The 19577-nt window shown below is 44.0% G+C and overlaps 1 protein-coding gene across 4 annotated transcripts in view; it reads right to left on the bottom strand.

Annotated features, from left to right (window-relative positions):
• Positions 1–22: 22 nt before the first annotated feature.
• apba1a (amyloid beta (A4) precursor protein-binding, family A, member 1a) overlaps positions 23–19577 on the bottom strand; it is a 48388-nt gene continuing 28833 nt past the window's right edge. For 3 of the 4 annotated variants that reach the window (XM_048243309.1, XM_048243310.1, XM_048243311.1), the window contains exons 4-14: positions 14046–14156; positions 13594–13633; positions 13310–13455; positions 10529–10561; positions 9011–9097; positions 8108–8293; positions 6134–6313; positions 5648–5860; positions 5204–5323; positions 4655–4795; positions 23–3979 (exon numbers count right to left, since the gene is read on the bottom strand). In XM_048243309.1, coding sequence (XP_048099266.1) covers positions 3908–3979; positions 4655–4795; positions 5204–5323; positions 5648–5860; positions 6134–6313; positions 8108–8293; positions 9011–9097; positions 10529–10561; positions 13310–13455; positions 13594–13633; positions 14046–14156 — 1329 coding nt within the window. In that variant the 3' untranslated portion in view covers positions 23–3907. The remainder of the gene's footprint in view (positions 3980–4654; positions 4796–5203; positions 5324–5647; positions 5861–6133; positions 6314–8107; positions 8294–9010; positions 9098–10528; positions 10562–13309; positions 13456–13593; positions 13634–14045; positions 14157–19577) is intronic. The other variant, XM_048243312.1, reaches the window with a different exon arrangement.

The following is a 19577-nucleotide window of genomic DNA, read 5'->3' as shown; positions in this document are numbered from 1 at the left end:
CAATAAATCCAGCAGGCAGGTCTCTCTGTAAGTCATTTACTGTTGTAAATACTGTTACAAACATTCCAGCTATGGTATAGGAATGTAGCTCAATAATTGTAACATCACGGAAAAGCTAGCAAATAAATAGACATTGCTGTTGCTTTACAGAAAGTGTTTTTTTTCCTCGTTTTTTTTCTCTGTCGACATTTTGACAAACATATGTAAGAGTAAGTACATTCAGAACAAGTGCATCATAAACATAATAACCATCTCCACAGCAACCCTCTACTCATGTCTGTCACATGTTTGTCATTTCGTAAGACAGACCTTTCTAAAATCACCACTCTACAGTAGTATCCCCAAACATGTGTACCCCTGTGTCCATTATGTCTCAAGTTCTATATGTACACATCTACCACTTCTACAGGTCCTGTTCCCATCAATGTGTCCATCTGCGTGCTCCCACATTATTATTCTCTAAAGCGTCTTATTGTCAAGTCCTAATAGCAACACACAAAATAACCATGAATATATAATTCCTACTGAAACACCACTGTGCAAGAAGTTGAAATCTTTGCTAGTGGGGGGGAAAATTGAGAATTCCTTTTTGTAGAGACAAAGTTGAAGTATTTTATCAATATCTTATCTTTCAGTTTGTGAAACAAAGAGAAAAACAACTTTAGAGCATAAATAACAACTCTGAAAGGGGTGTCCATTAATATCATCTTGGATGTTTAGAGTGGAGGGACGATACTTCTGCCATCAATAACCTTTGCACAGCAGTGTATACATATGTATATATATATATATATCTAATATGACTCATTTATCATTAGATGTCTTTATGGTATACATATAGATATATCATATAAATATATAGTTGTATTTATTTAGATTTCCACGCTGGTTTTGGTTTATGATGGAGTAAACGATCTTCACACATCACTCTTACCATTTTAGCATGTGATAAAGCATACAAACGACTACAGACCATGCTTAACAGAGAATAAAATACCAAAAATAAAAACGTGGTCACACTCACACTGCGCTTTGATCAATAAAGTAAAAAAAAAAAAAAAAACAGCAATTGTAAGGCCAAAATGATCTTCAGGGATGAGACATACACTTGGAACAATCACCGTATCGGGAGTAAGTTTTTTGTTTATGTTTATTTGCAAGCCTGTGCTTCAGCAGGGCAGGGAGGTTAGAACGGGGGTTATAGGGGCTTTAGATGCATGGCAGCTGGATGCTTGCCTGGCCCACCCACAGACCCAGTGCAGGCGCAACCAGACCAGAACCAGCAGCAGAACGAGCAGTACCAGGTAGGCCTGAATGAAGGATGCCAAGCCAATTGGGCACTTGTGTAAACATGAGGTGCGTGTCCGTGGGGGTCGTAGAGTTCTGAACAGAGAGAAAGAGTGCAGGAGAGGAGAGGCAGGAAGGGAGGACTTATGGGGGGGGGGCTGCATCCTGGGAGGAGTCCAAGTGCAAAGGGAAGCAATAACATTTTGGTACAACCCCCTGTCCGACCCAAGGGGCGCAAAGAGCACAATCAATCATGCTGTCTCCACATCTCACCGGCTCACCTTCACCGACTCCAGCAAGGGAAAGACAGAGAGAGAGAGAGGAGGGGGAGGGTGCAGAGCATCAGTGTCAGAAGAGTGTCGTATGAAAGAGAATGCAGGAGCTTGAGTTTTAAGGGTGTCAGAATGGCTCAGTCCAAACCCCTGGGGGGTCGGGGGTCTGTCTGGCACTTCCCCAGTCCCTCAAGCTAATCCTTCTGTTTCAAAGAGAGGTTGGAAAGACAATCAGATATCCAGAGCAGTGCTACCTGAGGCTGGCCTTGGGCTTCTCTCTCACCCAGGCTCTTATCGCGGGGCGAGGACATTGCCAGACCCTGTCTGCCTTTCGTCAAAAAGAAATGTAGTCACACTTACAAATTACAGTGGGACACCACTGCATTCATGTACCTTTTCCCACTAATATAAGCAAAACACTCTTGTTTTGTTTATCCTAATGCACTAAAACATCAATATCCATTTTCAATAACTAAATTTCACATTTTCAAGGATGTCTTTTTTGATAAAGGTTTTGGTCCTTTTAATGTTGACCATGATTGGATATAAGATAGTTCAAAACTGCAGCCAAACCACAAAGCACATATCCTACCGCTTGAGAGAATACCCATCTCTGGTAGATCATTTAACTCCAGAGGACCCCACTCTCAAAACAAAAATGTCTACTTTCCTTTTTCCTTTCCTCAAAGCATCACTTTTTAAGACATAAGATGTAAATGTTATCAAGGTCAAAATACACCAAAATATAACAGAAATCTAATAAAACAATAGATGAAAAAAAAAAGCATCCCGCATTTTCACAATGTCTTCTACCACCAAGTCATGTTCAAGTATAAAGTCTGCAACATCACATTTCTCCACAACCCAATTAAAACTGCAGTACAAACGGCATATAAATTATAGATTAAACAAAGTCCCATAAGAATTAACAATAATAATAAAGGTTAACCATAAAGGAATTAAAGTGAAGTGCTGAACAAGGAAATTATATAATCTAGTTTTAAAAAAAAAATAACACTGCCTCTGGAGATCATTATATATTGCACACAAAACCCCCACTAATACATAAAACTGTTTTTCTCCAGAACAGAGTTGATTTTATATGTCTTCTTCACCTTAGTATGTTAGAAAATAATCGTCTGTCTAAATTGTGTTATTCCCATTCTAAATGAGTAGGTTTGTAATCACCCTGTGCAAGAGCTCTGTAATTATTTCCAGAATCACCAAACCCTTTTGTTCATTCCCTTCACCTATTGGAGTCAGATGTGATCTTTCTACAGTTAGATGCATTCTTTGTACTACCATTCCAATCCTTCTCTTGACCAGGGTGAACAGGGTTTAGCCTGCTAATGACACTCATGTTAATATACAGTTGGGTTGTGTTAAGGCATGAAATCCCTCACAGATTCACTGTCTGTGAATCAAAAAACCAGCTTTTCCTTTTACAGATACCTTTTTGTTTCTGAAAGCACGCTTTTTTTACTGGAATTCCATGGAACGCTTCCAAAGTTTGGTCCAGATTCTGTAAGCAGTACGGTCAGGATCAAAGCTGCCCTTTACAATGGGAATGGAAAGAAAATAAATCTGGAATGTTTGATGAAGGTCAGAAAACAAAACTATGTACAAACCAAAACATAAATAAAAAAAAAATCACATAACCTTCGTACTCGTTTGTTACAGGCAGCCTGTTAAAGGGAAGGCTTCATAATCACGCTCTATATTCACATTAACATGGTGAGAGGAAATCTGTCAAACCAAGCAAACAAAGTGGGTGTTTGCAGACTATTCTTTCAAAAGAAACAGCTTTTCAAATGGACACCCTCCCCTGCCCCCTTAACTTGCAGACCATATGCCGTTAAAATGCCCCAGATTCCTCTCCCACTTTGATTCTTCCATCCACCTATCTATCATCTACCCTCATCACATCAATCCGACTCCACTCCACTCCATTCCACCCCAGCCCACCTCCCATGCCTGGTTATCAGTCAGAAGTGTGCGCACACAAACAGGATATTGCACTTCACAGCAGACACAGAAGCCTCAGAGGGAAGGGAGAGGGGGCTACAGAGGTAGGAGGCAGAGATGGGTGGAGGTGGGGGGGGAAGTTTGGGGTTGCAGTGTAGTGTGGTGTGTGTGGAGAAGAGTAAGACCACCCCAGCCGTGGCCAGCGGGAAGCCGGAGACGCATCGGTCAGTCACCACACCATGCCATATGCACGTGGGGAGTGGGGTCAAGAGTCAAAGATGCTGACTAAGGTTACATCATGTGTCAGAGGTCAAAGGTTATGATAGACAATGGAGGGATGGGGAGAGTGGGAGGGAAGAAGGGAGGGGGAAGCGTTTGAATCGTTAGATGTAAACGGGTTGCTCCTGGGCAGTCAGCAGGCGGTACATGGCAGCAGGCATGGTCTTCATGTGGATCTATGCAGAGAGAGACAGAGAAGCACAGCAGGAGATAAAGCCTGGAAATGTATTTGCAAAGGTATTAGCCCCTGGCATTGCCCCATAGGTATTTGCCCCTGCAACGACTTAAATTGCATATGTGTGTGTTGGTATGTGCAATTGTTTTGTGCTTACTAGATGTGTATCTGGGGTGTGTGTGTGTGTGTGTGTGTGTGTGTGTGTGTGTGTGTGTGTGTGTGTGTGTGTGTGTGTGTGTGTGTGTGTGTGTGTGTGTGTGTGTGTGTGTGTGTGTGTGTGTGTGCGCGTATGTATGTGAATGTATTCAAGTCTTTGTTTAAATTATGTAAATCAACTTTACTGAACTGTTACCATTACAACATTTTTATTTATTTTTGTATTCAAGTCTTTGTTTTAATTATGTAAATCAACTTTACTGAACTGTTACCATTACAACATTTTTATTTACCTGTCCCACCAGAAACATGCATAAAGAGAACAAGCAAGCTTGCTGTATCCTTAATAAAACTGCCTTGCCCTGCCTTACCCGTTACCATCTTACATCTGACCCTTGGTGGCCATACTGTATACAGTTTTTGTGTGTGTGTGTGTGTGTGTGTGTGTGTGTGTGTGTGGTGTGTGTGTGTGTGTGTGTGTGTGTGTGTGTGTGTGTGTGCAGTACAAATGTTTCTGTACCTCTCCCACTGCATTGGACAGAATGTGTACAATCTTCTCGTGAGGGGTGGCCACCACGCTCTGGCCGTTGATCTCGATAATGCGATGGCCCACGCGCACCCCACCCCTCTCAGCTATCCCCCCTCTCATAAGGCTACATATCTGAGAGAGGAAGAGAGAGAAAGAAAGAAAGAAAGAAAGAAAGAAAGAAAGAAAGAAAGAGGACAAAAGAAAGAGAGGAACACGGAGAATATCCTCATCAAACATGAGCCAATCACACTCCCTCCAGCACACAGACACAAAGAATCGTCCTGCACAATGCTAAACAGAGGCCCCTGGCTAGCATTACTTGTTAGCAGCATTAGCTCCTCACTGATGCCGCGTAACACTAAAGCAGGAGCATTTGGACTCGGAAACACGTCTCACCTGATCGACTGCGCTGATGGTAAGCTCCAAATGAATGTGAATTAGATTTTCTGGCCAGGCAACTCCTCTAATAGGAGCCACTGCTCTGTATTAACAGGGTGACCATAAGGAGGATGCAGGGGAGGAAGGGAGAGCTGCACTCACAATGCCATTCTGGACACTGAAGCCCAGCTGGTATCTTAGGTCTGGTCTTCTGATTAGGACAGTGGTGACTGGGGGGCATCGGACGATGTTCAGCTTTATCCGTGACTGGTTCTTCAGCCCCTGCACGCACACAAACGCACGCACGCACGCACACGCACACGCACACACAAATAGAGAGCATTAATAAAATTGCAACAAAAACAATGCAAGCACCATAACAGCTCAGCAGCGTAACCCAAAGGCTTTGTTTGTACCAGAGGGGGATAAACAGCCGCGTGCTGCATCATCTTAAATGGTATCCATATGGCAGAGTGCTTGCAAGTAGACTGTAAGCCCCCTTTTAAATATGAATTAACAGCCTGGAAATATAGTCTTATAGCTACTGTCTTTACAAGTAGCATTTTATAACATTATGGCTTCCAGGCGGTGGCAAGAGGGTGGTACCTTGATGATGGTCTGGCAGGTAGACAGCGGGAGGCCCACCAGACTCGTGCCATTGATGGACATGATCTGGTCGCCGATGTTTAGCCTTCCGGACTTTTCCGCCGGGCCGGCGTGCATCATGTTGGCGATGATGACAGTGGGGAGGATGGAGCCCCAGCCGGACTCGACGATGACCAGCCCAAGGATCTCACCTTTCTGCTTCTCTATGTAAACCTGGTAGAGGGCAGGAAGGCACAAAGATGTCTCCTCAGAGAAAAAATCTCATAATCCATGAATTAGATTTGTTTTGCAAATCATATAATTTTTCATTATTGGGTGTAAAAATAATTACATTTCCTATAAATCTACATTACTTATAGAAGAACATAGAAAAAATACAATAACATAAAATTAAAATGAAAATATACAGTATGTCATAGATTGGTGGTTAGTTGATTCTACAAGCTCTATTCTTCTGTCCTCCATCATCTCTATAAGCTCACTCACATCTTTGCAGTTCTCAGACTTGGAGAAGTGAATGAGGTCGTCGTTGTACATGTCCTGGGTGTTGAGGAGGTCGCTGTACTCCTTCTGGCTCAGGTCCTCCGGGTTGATGCCGTTGGCACGCAGGAATTCCTGGTATGCCACGCTGAATGCCTGGCCAATGGACTGCGCTATGAGCTGGGCCTGATAGGGTAGATGAGACCAGAGAGAGACATTTAGCACTACGGCGCCACACACTCACACAATACACCCCCGAGTAGCATCTGAGTGTGAGTATGTTTATCTTACTCACAATCTGCTCAGCCAACGCAATCACAGTGAGCACTGACGACTGCAGTTCATTATGTTTTGTTTTGCCACTTGCTTTACTAGCAATAATTCACAAAGCAATCACCACTGCAGTGTCACAGTGTTTATGGGAAAGGTGCTGAGGCTGCAAACATCCACCGAGGGTTTTTATCAAAGTTTTCCCAACACACACACACAGTCATAAGGCTCTCACCACCCAGCAGAACAGCACAGTATGAAACAGAGCTCTTTCAGAGTGTTTTGCGTGGGAAACGTCTGTAATTGTGTTCATGGAGTCTGGGATCCTAATTAAAGGGTTGCCAGCAACATACCAACAGATTAAGAGCAATTGAACGGAATCTCTGTCCAAATTAGGGAGTCTAACACACATAAAGGAGCATTGAATGGTTGAATGGGTGAACTAAGGATATTTTAAGTTCAAGCAAGGGCCCTATGATTCCTCTTACTGCTGCAGTTCACTATTCATTTTCTTTTTCCTTCAGAAAAGCACACAAACTGCTCTTTGCACCTTTGGAAGCAACTCATCTCCATAAAACACATAGAAGAAGACTGATGAAAGGCAACTAAGAGCATTCCCATGGAGGAGTGGGGCTACAGGGTTCCATGATGATAAAAGAGCCAGAAGATCTTGACGCAGTTAGAGAGAGATAAAGGTTGAGGCTGCCTCTATCGATCACGCCCACGGCCGCAGAGAGTCCGCACCGCGAGCACGCCAGCCGGAGGATCGCTAGTGGAGGTCGCGGCAGTGCAGGGATCCTGGCAGCTGCAATGCATCATGGGGTGGGGTGGGCTCGGCTGTGTGTGGAAGGGATGGGGGGTTTGTATGTGTGTGTGTGTGTGTGTGTGTGTGTGTGTGTGTGTGTGAGTGTGTGTGTGTGTGGAAGGGGGTCAGTGAGTGAGGGTGACTGGGCAGAAGTCCCGCAGGAAAAAGGATGTGGCGAGGACGACTCAATTTCACATCCCACTGGAACACGCCGGAGACCAAATGAGATGCATATCCTTTTGTGTCCCAAGTTTTATAGTTCCTCCTCTGCCTCTGCCTCTTCCTTACGCTGTGCACTGAATGGCAAATGCCCTCATTTGCATATCTATTAACATACGGACGCATAGAGGGGAGAGGAAGCTCCCTCCACAGCACCTCCATCGGTACACTGATGTGACTTCATCTGGAGAAGATAAGGCTTCAGTCCGCTGTATTTAGCTATTCACTCTGTACTGATGCTCATTAAAAAGGAACAGAGAGAATGCAGATGAGATGTTGACAGAATGATTAAAAATGAAGACACACAGAATGACAGATTTGAAGTATTGATTCACAGTGTGATGTACTCTTGTGCCTCATTCTGTATGTAACCAGGTTCTCAGAGCCTTCACAGCTATCTACAAGATGTAATATTTACAGCTGAGTTATTAAGTTCTGATTCATTTAGTACTTTGACAAGCTCTGTCTGCTCCAAGAATTCAGCTATTCTGCATGTTCTTTTTTTTTCAGTCAGTAAAACAGAGCTCACGACGAAAATGGAACAAGCAGAGAAATTAATGCACAGAGGATAAAACCAGATAAAAAAAAAAAAAAACAATCACACACACACACACACACACACACACACACACACACACACACACACACACACACACACACACACACACACACACACAGTGCCTTACATCTTCAGACTCAAACACGTGGCAGATCATTTTGTACTGGCGCTTCTCGTCCTGGGCCGGGTCGGAAGCCTCCAGGTTCTCTTGTGAGTCGGGCCGAGGCATCCTGCGCCGGGCCATCAGCACCACGATGTTCCCGATGTCCGCTATGTACGAGATGGTCCGCAGAGGGTGGTCCATCATGGTCTCCTGCAGGGAGCATAAGGTGGGAGCACAGGATGAAAACCACATAACTAAAGATGGATTGCACACATTTATGTGAGTGTAAATATGAATATAGATGCAAATGTTGTTACATGATCACACTACTTACTATGCCATTTTAAATAGATAAGTTCCTCTTTCAAGCATTTTCTGCCAGGCTTTTCAGCAGGCTACTGTACTACAGAATCAGTGTGGCATTGTTGGGAGAAATGACACATTCAGCACTATTTTCCCAGCACCCCCCCCCCCACCCTCTCTCCTGTTCTAGCTTAGGAGGAATCCCTGCTGCTGTGGCCAAAAGGATTTTTCTGGTTCAAATGAATTGGGATAAAACACCCCTGTCTTTGGGAGAGTGCTGCCAGTGAGCAGAGAGCCCAGGAAGGCTTATGACTGGCACCATGTTCAAAGGAGACAAGGAAAAGCCATCTGTCTGCAAGGCTGATGACTTTAATTGCTGCCCCCCATTGTTTGCAAACCATTAGTTGAAGGGATGAGAGAAGAATTACAGAGAGAGAACAAAAGAGAAAGAGAGAGAGAGAAACTTGACAATATTGTACTGGGACATAGTGAGACCAGTGAAGCTCTTTGTGTATTTGAATTTGCTTGTATTGGTGTGTTTGAACCACACGCAATCAGCCAGCCAGACAAATGGACACAGGTTTTTCAAATGGACATGTTAACAGACGGACAGCAGAGGTGGACCTGTGAGTCGGCGTTGAGCACTTTGATCCTCTGGGTGGAGATGAAGAGGTCCACTTCAGTCATGGGCTGAGCCTCTCCCTCTGGGGCCTAGAATGAGAGAGAGAAAGAGAAAGAGAGAGAGAGAGAGAGAGAGAGAGAGAGAGAGAGAGAGAGAGAGAGAGAAAGAGAGAGAGAAAGAGAGGATGGGGAGAAGGGGATAAGAGAAAGGCATCAGTCACAGCTTGCATGGAATGACAGAACAGGATTAGTTTCATCTGAGCCTACTGTAAACATCCACGAAGAAAAGCTACATTGAGAGAGCTAGAGAGAGGACCCACAGAGGGAGACAGACACATATCATACATCCAGAGAGAGCAAGAACAGAGAAAAAGGATCCACTAGGAGCACATCCATTAAGAGACAGAGATAAGAGAGAGAGAAAGAGAGACACAGAGGTAGTAAGGAAAAGATACTGCACATTTAAGAGAGTGTGTATGTGTGAGTGGGAGAGTGAGAGAGTGAGAGAGTGAGAGAGAGAGAGAGAGAGGTGATGGCACATCCAGAGATGCAGTGAAAAGAGAGAGAGAGAGAGAAGAAGAGAGGCTGCTCCATTTTTAATTAAATTCTTATCTATCGGTATTTTTATCTCGCCAGCCCCATCCCCACTTGAGGGGGAGACAAAGGTGTCATTTTTCCTCTGAGCAGCATCTCACTCTCTCCTCGATGAACCTCTGCCAGCCAGAGAAACTCAATTTGTTTCTGGTGGTTTCCTCTGTGCTGCGCAGGCTTGTGAGGTTAATGTGTGGGTTAGTATGTGTTTTCATCGAAAAAGACTCCATCGAAAAAAAGGAGGTCAGGGTGTGAGGGAGGGAGGATTCACGGTGAACTATCAGAACGATTTGGCACGAGCCACCATCTTTACAAACACAAAAGAGAATGACAGTCAAGACAGCAAAATCACAGAAAGCCGTGCTGAACGAAGAACAGAAAAAAAGAAAGGTCAGAACGCGAACAAACACACCAAAACACTACAGCACACGTCACTCGGAGAAAGAAAAGGGCGCCTGCGTTTTCTGCATCCAGCAAATATCTGGTTCCCCCTCCTTGATTTTTGTGTTTGCGCTTAAGGCTACATTGGCACTACAGACAGGCTCCTGTCTATGTCAGATTCTTTAGAGTGATATCTGATGTGTGGGGGAGGATGAGAGAATGTGCGTGAAGGAACACGTACAGTAACAGACACACATCTGACACAGAAGTAATGTGACTGAATATCAGGTGTTGGGACTTGTTGCTGGATTCAGAAACAGAGCGAACTGGAGGCAACAAGAGTGACACTAGGAAACTAAAAGAAAGAAGAAAGAAAAAAGAAAGAAAGAAAGAAAGAAAGAAAGAAAGAAAGAAAGAAAGAAAGAAAAGAAGAAGAAACATGACACAGCGAAGTGTCGAGCAAGGCAAAAAATGTATAAATAACAACAGAAAAAAGTAAATAAAAAAAGAGATGCACAAACACCAAAAACCGATGAAGAATTACTGCACCTTCTTCCTGCTTTTGGCTAATTTCTGGGCCGTCTGCTTTGCATGAAACAAACAGAGACAGGAGAATGGTTAGAGCCGCAGGGACCAGATCAAAAAGAGTGGGTGGAGACTGTGTGTGGAGGTGGTGTGTGTGGTGGTGGTGGTGGTGGTGGTGGTGGAGCGGGGGGTTGCTTGGATGGGGTGGGGTGGGGCACACAGGAAGTTGGGGAGAGGTGGGTGGATCAACACAACACAGTCTGCTTGCGAACTGGCACATCGGCAATGTTATAGATCTTTCAGCACTTGCCATGATAACCTCTGTCAAAAATGCTGAAACTGTTTAAATCCTTTAACATAAACTCCATCTACAACCAAACTGGTAGAGCTACTAACACCACCACTAACTATATTTCCATCAAGTGGACATACGGTCAAGAATGTGTACTGTATACTGTACCCTATCAGTACTGTAGGTCTCTTGGCCGTAAAGTGTCCTGCTTGTCACTTACTCTCTTTTGTGCAGTTTCTGCTACATGGCTCCATTGGCTGAGAACAGTTTACCACAGCTTCAGGGCTGTAACTGAAGGAGGGCTGATCTTAAAGAAGATGTACTAGCATCCTTAAACTAGCTTTTCAAAACCAGAAGCGGTGCATGATGATATGGGGTTTAATATGGAGGGCACTGAGCCATTATCTAAAGTTCCTTTGTACCCCAGCAGAGGGCCCACTTGAGCTGTACCAAAGGCAGGGGCATTCTCATGTAATGCATGTTGTCATTACAGTTAAACCATATAAAAGGGGCATTCCCTATTCTGAGCACATTCAAGTGATTATATTTCAAAAACATGAGACATCACTCCCACTCAAAAGTGCACCTTATAACTGACTTTGAACATCATGACCCTTCCCCTCTGAATTAATGTGAGTGTGCTTATTATTTCACTTATATAGACACACTTTACACAAAATAAAAGCAGTTATGGTAACATGAGCTCCCTCTACACTCCACAAATAAACTCCACTCCACTAGGGTCAGGGAAATTGGAGAGCACAGGGAGCACTTCTGCCTGAGGGCCAGTTGATGTACAAACACCCACATCATTCAGGAGGGAAAAAAAAAATCAAAAAGCTCAAGCTGATGATCCAACATTATCACACATTGGAAAGCACACACAAACAACCTGTTCAATTCAGCCTAATTAGGTCAGTTAAAAATAGTGTGTTGTTATTAATCTGTCTCTGAAACAAACGAGGTTGGGATCACAAGGTCCTGAAGCAACAGCAGCACACCAGCTTGCCTCGGGGCAAATTCTCCCGCTCGTTTGGAGCCTCATTTATTAATGCCGATGGTTAGGCGTCCCCACCCACGAAGCCCAATCAATGACGCCTGGCTGCTTTAAACCGCCTCTGTTGTCTGAACAATGCTTTTAATCAATCCCGCACCTCATAAATTATTTAAAGACTTTGACCGAGCAGTACTCTAAGCCATGACTTAAGCCTTAGCTTCAGTAAGGTACACTGCTAGACCTAGATGCAGAGTTTTGTAGTGGCACTGAGGCTCTATGATTCCACTGTAGTATGGCTTTAACCAGCTTTTGCAGTCTATTTCATATGCAGTAAAAACAAGCCATAAAGCGATTAAAATAAGTGTAAAGGGTAAATTCATTTAAATTCTATTAAAAAAATGAATTTTAATCAACCTACTTTATGAAGCTTAGTAGGCCTTTTGGCCTTCTGGTGAGCCCTATGTACACAGCATAGCAACCAATGGCCACCAGGCCATGCTTAATGACTACCCCTGCAGAGGTAATGTCCTAAAACAAATGGTCGCATCTTGTTAACATTAGAATGATCCTGCATCTCATATGCAACCCAACCCAACGCTAATTGCATCACAAGCAAGGAGAGCTTCTTAGCATTTAGCATGTTTGGGCCAGAGGGAGATTAGGTTCTCGCGTAAGAAAAAAAAGTTGAGTCATAACATGCAATGTGTCATTGGCTTGGGGTTTAACATGTCATACTGAAGCAACATAATAATGTGGAGATTTAAGCCCCAGGAAAGTGATGAAGAGGTGACAGGACACTAAAACGTCACTAGTGATTTAGCAAAATGCTAACTATAGCCTCATCACGGTAATGTCCAATGACTAGCATCTAATCTATAAGGCTGAGTCACAACACATACGTCGTGCTGGCATATGCCAAATTCAGTCGAGGGAGAAAATATAGAATATAGTACTTCAGAGAGAAAGCTCTGCAGTTTATCATCTGTTTCCCACACTTATTATTACAATTATGTTAGTTCAGATACCCACTTCGTCTGTTATCTCTCAATATTAATTTGCTGTCTTTGTCAGACCCCCCCAAGACTAGCACAGACACTAATTCAAAGAAGTCTTTTGAAGATCTAATATATTTATTAACAAGTATGTTATCTAATGAGTGTGGGAACTAATAGCAGAGATATTCTCCATCTTGGACGGCCTACGCGAGCTGGCCATCTCCGCTGATCAGACCTTGAGAATGAATGTTAGCAGTAGTTATAGACAGGATTTTCTTTCTCTTTCTTTTTTGCCTTCCCTCAGACATGCTGAGGTAAATAAAAAGTCAGAAGTCAGAACAGTGAAGCAGAGAGCTGATCAAAGTGATCTGTTCTGGCAAAGGGCCATACGCACACACACACACACATAGGCTTGCACACAAACACAGGCTTGCACACATGTGGTAACACACACACACACACACACACACACACACACACACACACACACACACACGTCACGCATGCATACTGTGACTCACCTTGATGCGGCTCACAGCCTCTTGGGCCTGCATCATGCGCACGTTCTTCGACGGGGTCTTGTCGGAGAGGAGCTGCGTGGAGCCCAGGTAGTTAGCAGCGAAGATGATGCCATCGATGAGGTCCTCCGGGTCACAGGGGCCTGGCACTGCCACAGACACACACAGACACACACACAGGAGAGCGTTTCAGAGGTGCTGCCGTAACCTGAGGCACTAATGGCTGAGTAAACATTAAGGCAGAGTAGCGACAGCTGAAGCGGTGCCAGGTGCCAAAGCACACTCACCTTCCACGTACGTGGGGAAAGAAGCCAGACTTCTCCGGGACTGAGTCGTGAGGGAGAAAGAATACACATAGAGTAAGAGCAATTGAGACAAAAAAATACAACCCATTTTGGTTTGATTGATTACAACGGATGGAGTTTGTGGTTTGACTTTTGCTTTGGTTCCTGCTTGTGTAGTTGCTAGTCGTTTGCATTGGTGTTCAATTTAAACTCCTTTCTTCAACACTTGAATTTCCCCTGGGGATCAATAAAGTATCTATCTATCTATCTATCTATCTATCTATCTATCTATCTATTCTATAAAACCTTAGCCTGCTACTCACAATAGATGAGATTTGCTTCGGTCATGATCACTGATTACTATTCCTTGTTTCCTTGCTCTTGACTACATGGCCCACACTGATGGAGGACACTGGGAAGCCAGCGGGTGCCTCCATGTTTGGAGAGGCTCTCACCTCTTTCCCGGCGGGCGATGGCGTCTCGAAGCTGTCACTCCCCTCGAGCATAGGCATGTGGTGGCTGGAGGACTCCGCCCCTTGGGGTGAGTTGGACCCAGAGCCTGGAGACTGGTAGAGAAACACAATTGGGGTACGGTTCATATGGTTGGGGTTATGGTTATGGTTCATAAGGTTGGGGTGAGGTTCATATGTCTGTCACAGAAACACTGCCAGGAACTCATTTAAAAGTGGTTTTATTTTAGCTTATGGACCACACGTCTTGTGCACCACGCCCCATAATAAACGGTATCTCTCATGGCTGGCAATGATGTGCAATACTCTCATGAAGAACATTTTGACACTTAAAACATGGATATTTTCAGGATGTACTCATATGGGTTTATTGTAGGGGTTGCCCTCTGCTCCAAAACCATATCTTACAGGATCTTCGGAATATAGTCTGGAAATGTTCAAAAATATTTTATATACCGAATATTCTGTATTTGACCTACAGCATAGGTAGTTGCTAAGGTGTAGACAAAAAAGTGATTACACATTGAAAATGTATCAGTCATTAAGGCTGCTGTCAAGACAGATTGCAAGTTATATTATGCTATTATATGAAGCTGTGCTGATGCTACTCTAGCCTATCTTGAGTGAAAGGTTGTAATGACTCTTGTTCCGACTTAATTTATTTGTTTGGCTGATTTGCCTTGCACTGCCTTGATCCCTGCATTAGTCATTTGAAATATAATTTGGATACAGCTGTAGTCCGATGGAACGTTTCCAGACCACAACGAATGCAATGAATGTGGCTTGGCAGGCCAGGAAGAGAGGTAGTATTTGAAAATGGTAAACCAAAAAAACGCAACAAACCTTAGCTGTCATCTACGGGACAAATGAGATTAACTTAATCCCCTAAGGGTTTAGTTTTGTCATGTTGCCTATGAATCACACCACACATCAATAGATGTTGAAAAGCGTGAAGGTGTCTCAGTTCAAGGCTCACTGCATTAGACTGACAATTACACTGCAATTTTAGACAGCTTGACTTGCAGTGGCGTTGAAATGGTTTGAATCTGAATATGTTGACTACCCTGACCTTCAGTTAAGGTGCGCAAGTGTGGGTGAAAAAGAGAGCAAGAAAGAGAGAGAGAGATAGATAGAGAGAGAGAGAGAGAGAGAAGGAGAAACAGAAAGACAATGAGAGTATTGGTTCAGGAAACCGACACCTAGAGTGGGGTTGAACTGACTCCAAGCCTTGTGTTAAATTGGCACAGTCCTTTGGGCATTCAAGACTGGGCAAGTGGGTATGAGGCATCTCACATCTGGGATCAAAATAAAACCTCACAGCAACCCCATAACAAACACTGGCAAAGCTAGAACAAAAATGAATGATAGGAAATCTTTAACACCTTACATCGCTGGACTGTCTGACACATGCATCTTGTATATGTAGATGACATCTGAATACCATCTGCATATACAGTACACTATGCATGTTTGCGCTTGGATTGAACCAGGATTATCTTTCACATTAGATGATGGGTAGATCAGATGGTGCTCTCAGACATTGAGACACCATGTTCTCATCAACCATAGTTGCAAAGATGAGTGACAACATGAAATTATTCAAGGCACCTGGCACCCAAATATTACATCAGCAACCCCTTAGCACTTCTGTGTGAAACTGCAATGTACAGCAGGATGAGAAGCCAAGATTGAATCCCACAACAGCAGCCCACAGAAGAGCATTAAAGGTACAGTCTGATTCTAATTTCATACACTGTTTGTCAAATTCACTGAATTGCTCCTCACTATCTTCTAGCTTCCCATCCAGTGTCCATTGATGGCATTATCAATCGCAGCCAATCAACAACAAGGAGTTCAACACTTCAGGAGCACAGGAGAGAGGAGTGTAAATTTGATTGCCTGTTGAACATAAATAACAACCTTTTGCGAAAGCAGACTGCAGCTGTGTAACTGTAGGTGATACATTTATGATCTTTTAACTTAGTGTCCCATTTTAAATGTGTTATGCACTAAAACCAAAGTGTTAAAACAAAGGAATATTTAATAATTAATTCAACAAATAAGAGGCATCGTCTAATTAGTGTTTTTATCTAAAGATGAACCTTTAACAAACAGTAGAATAAACTTAGCATGGGCCTGAAACAGATCATGTTTCTTCTAGCAGCTTAATGATGAGAAATTCTCTCACTGACACCTCACTCCCACTCAGTTACTTGCTGTCCTCCCCCTGGTGTCATGACTACATGGAAAATACCACAAGTGGGTTTCGAGCCCAGTAGATGCCCGCTAATGACCAGCACCACTGTGAGCATGCTATTATTGTGCCTTCTTCTGTTCATTATAACACCATAATTGTAGACAGTGTAATTTAGTCTCTCACACCCATAACAGTGTTGTTATAATGAGTACAAAATAAGAGCAGTGGAATTTCTCTCTTCTCCTGAAGACACATGACATGATGCTAAATGAGTATTTAAAAATTACAAATACTATGAGCAACGCAATATTACCTCATCCTCATCAATCAAAGGGACCTCATCTGTCTGACGATGTTCAATTTGGTACATCCAGAAGTTCTCCATGGCGCTGAGAGAAATCTTTTTGCTAACACGACAGTAACACTCTCTCAAAACTCATGAATGGACTCACTGAATGCTTGAGACTCTGTCAAACAGCAGTGTGCTACGCTGTGCTGTGCTATGCTGGAGCAGTAGGCTGTGTTGTGCTGGACACTGGGCTTGACAGAGGCATCCAACCCAAATGGCCCCGCTAGTCTCCTGTGACGCTCAGGCAGATCGAGCTTCAAGCAGGCCAATGAGGACCCAGGCTAACCACGCTCCGGTTACAACAGCCCTTACTCTGACTCTGGCCTGCTGGCTCTTACTGTCGCCTGAGTTACTCTGGTTCATAGCCTTTGCACCAGCAGGAATCACTATGAAGGTTATGGTGATCAGACATTTTTCAGGACATTCTGTGAATGACACACATTGCCACTACATTTGTTAGTGTTTGTGTACATCTTTTTCGTCATGTAAAGACACACAAGGCGCTGTTTGGGTTTTCAGGGACTCAAGAGCGTTATCTTCCTGGTATGTGCTCGTGCTCAACTCAGACGACAGTCTCTAAGTACAATACATACAAAAAACAGACCCAGCTGTGCTAGATAAATGCCTTCTTTAAACACATTTTAAACCTTCTCTGTGGCCTGATAAAGAGAGGCTGCTTCTCTCTCCTCTAATGTTACACTATCTGAGCAATGCTGAATTATTCACAGGCCGCTCTTTTCTGTGTGTCTCGCCTACACTAAATAAATCATCCTTAGCAGGGGAGGAAGGACAATAAAGCAGCAGAGGACTCAGATAGTGAGGGGGAACTCTTAGTATTTGGACCCGTCAAATCAAATGTTAATGTATGGTACAAATGGTCAAACTTTAAGCTCTAATTTTTTCTAACCTCTTTTGTAGAGATTTTCTGAAGTCTTTTTTATTTATTTTTCTTCGTTTTTGGGTGAGACAGGGGAGATTTAACCCGAGTTCTAGCTACTTCTCTGTGTTTTCAATTGCTGTTCTGTTTATCTTGTGCCACTGCTGAGATGGCCTGGGAGGCTGAACGCTACGTGCTTCGCCCAGTAAACACTGACCCAGCGGCCCCCTCTTTCCCCCAGAGACTGGCAGACATGCACCGTGAGACATGTGGGGCAGCCGTGGCCTACTGGTTAGCGCTTCGGACTAAACCGGAGGGTTGCTGGTTCGAACCCCGACCAGTAGGAACGACTGAAGTGCCCTTGAGCAAGGCACCTAACCCCTCACTGCTCCCCGAGCGCCGCTGTTGTTGCAGGCAGCTCACTGTGCCGGGATTAGTGTGTGCTTCACCTCACTGTGTGTTCACTGTGTGCTGAGTGTGTTTCACAAATTCACGGATTGGGATAAATGCAGAGACCAAATTTCTCCCTCACGGGATCAAAAGAGTATATATACATACTTATACTTACTGGCATCACCCTCCTCCCAGGGTTACATTCAGACGTTTCCCTCTGACCCTGTATGCCCGTTTCATGACATACGGTTTAAATCTAAGCCCTTGCCTGAATTTCACTGTGGAGATTAGTCTCTACAAAGTGCAATTCAATTGATATTTCACCCTCAAGTCAGTGAAAACTGGCCACATGCAGTGTTAAAGATCAATAGGACTAGAGATAGAGCGAAGAGAACCGGTGTCAAAGTGCTAATCTGAGTATTTGGACATGTGGTTTATAAACAGTATGGAGCACAAAGCCCTGCGGCATCATTGAGCTCGGTGGGGTTAGCATCCCACAGAGAGGTGCAGAAAGTTGCAGAAGCGGTAAATGGGAAACAAACAGGCAAAAAATAAAAAATAAATAAAAAAAATCGGCTTGAGCCTGCTGAGCCGAGATAATCAGATCGAATGCTCTGCTCTGTTGTCAATCCTGGATGGCTGCACACAGGGAGATGGAAAAAATCAGCTCCCAATTTCACAGATTGGGCTGCGTCAAACGCCTCTGTGGAGCCGCAGTGCCTCACCACACCACGGCTTATACTGTAATTATCTCTCGAAAAACATCAGCGCCGCAAGTTCGCTGACAGTGTTTTAAAATGGTACTGTCAATCTGTGAGACACTTGCAGCGGTGGTCTGGTTGCATTGTATTTTTTCTCCTCTCTCTCTCTTCTTTGTGTCGAGTCTGACGCAAATGACTCACAGGGTGGATGATCAGCACAGTGAGCTGTGGTGTCTGACTCTCGCTGAATATAATTAAGGACTCACTGGCCGCATGTGTATGCAGCCGTTTTGCACGCTGGGCGTCGCAGACAGAGCAGGGAATTGTTCTTCTGTTCGCCAGTCACTGCGTCACTGGGACCAGAGTCCCTGCTTGTTCATGGAAAAACAAACAGCAGTGCTTAATGAATCCCTTCCTCCCAGACACAGAGAGCGGAGGAGAGCAGAAAGGGAAATAGCTGTGTAATCAAGAATGATGGCTTGCACTGGGTATGCAAGAATATGTGTGTCTGAGTGTGCGTATGTACAGTATGTGCATGTGCATGTGCGTGTGTGTGTATGTGTGTTCACGTATGTTTGTATGTGTATGTGTATGTCTGTGTGTGTGTGTGTGTGTGTACATATGTTTGTATGTGTATGTGTGTGTGTGTGTGTGTGTGTGTACATATGCTTGTATGTGTATGTGTGTGTGAGTGTGTGTGTGGTGTGTGGTGTGTGTGTGTGTGTGTGTGTGTGTGTGTGTGTGTGTGTGAATGTGTGTATCTGCATGTGTGGGAGAGAGCTTATTTGACCAGTGCATGTGGTCTGTTTTGACTTCACACACCTGCAGGATAAAGCTGACGTCAGAGGGATCTACAGCATTAACGGAGGTTAGTGTGTGGCAGTGATATTATCGCTCGAGCAGAACATATTTCGCTCACTCAAAGTCCTTCCTCTGACAAAAGCTGAGGTAAGACATTTGGGCAAAGAATTCGCATGGAGAGAGGGGGTATTTCTTTTAA

This window comes from Alosa alosa, chromosome 5, assembly GCF_017589495.1.
Source record: "Alosa alosa isolate M-15738 ecotype Scorff River chromosome 5, AALO_Geno_1.1, whole genome shotgun sequence".
Taxonomy (NCBI): Eukaryota; Metazoa; Chordata; class Actinopteri; order Clupeiformes; family Clupeidae; genus Alosa; species Alosa alosa.
This window is presented reverse-complemented; position numbering and strand designations above follow the sequence as displayed.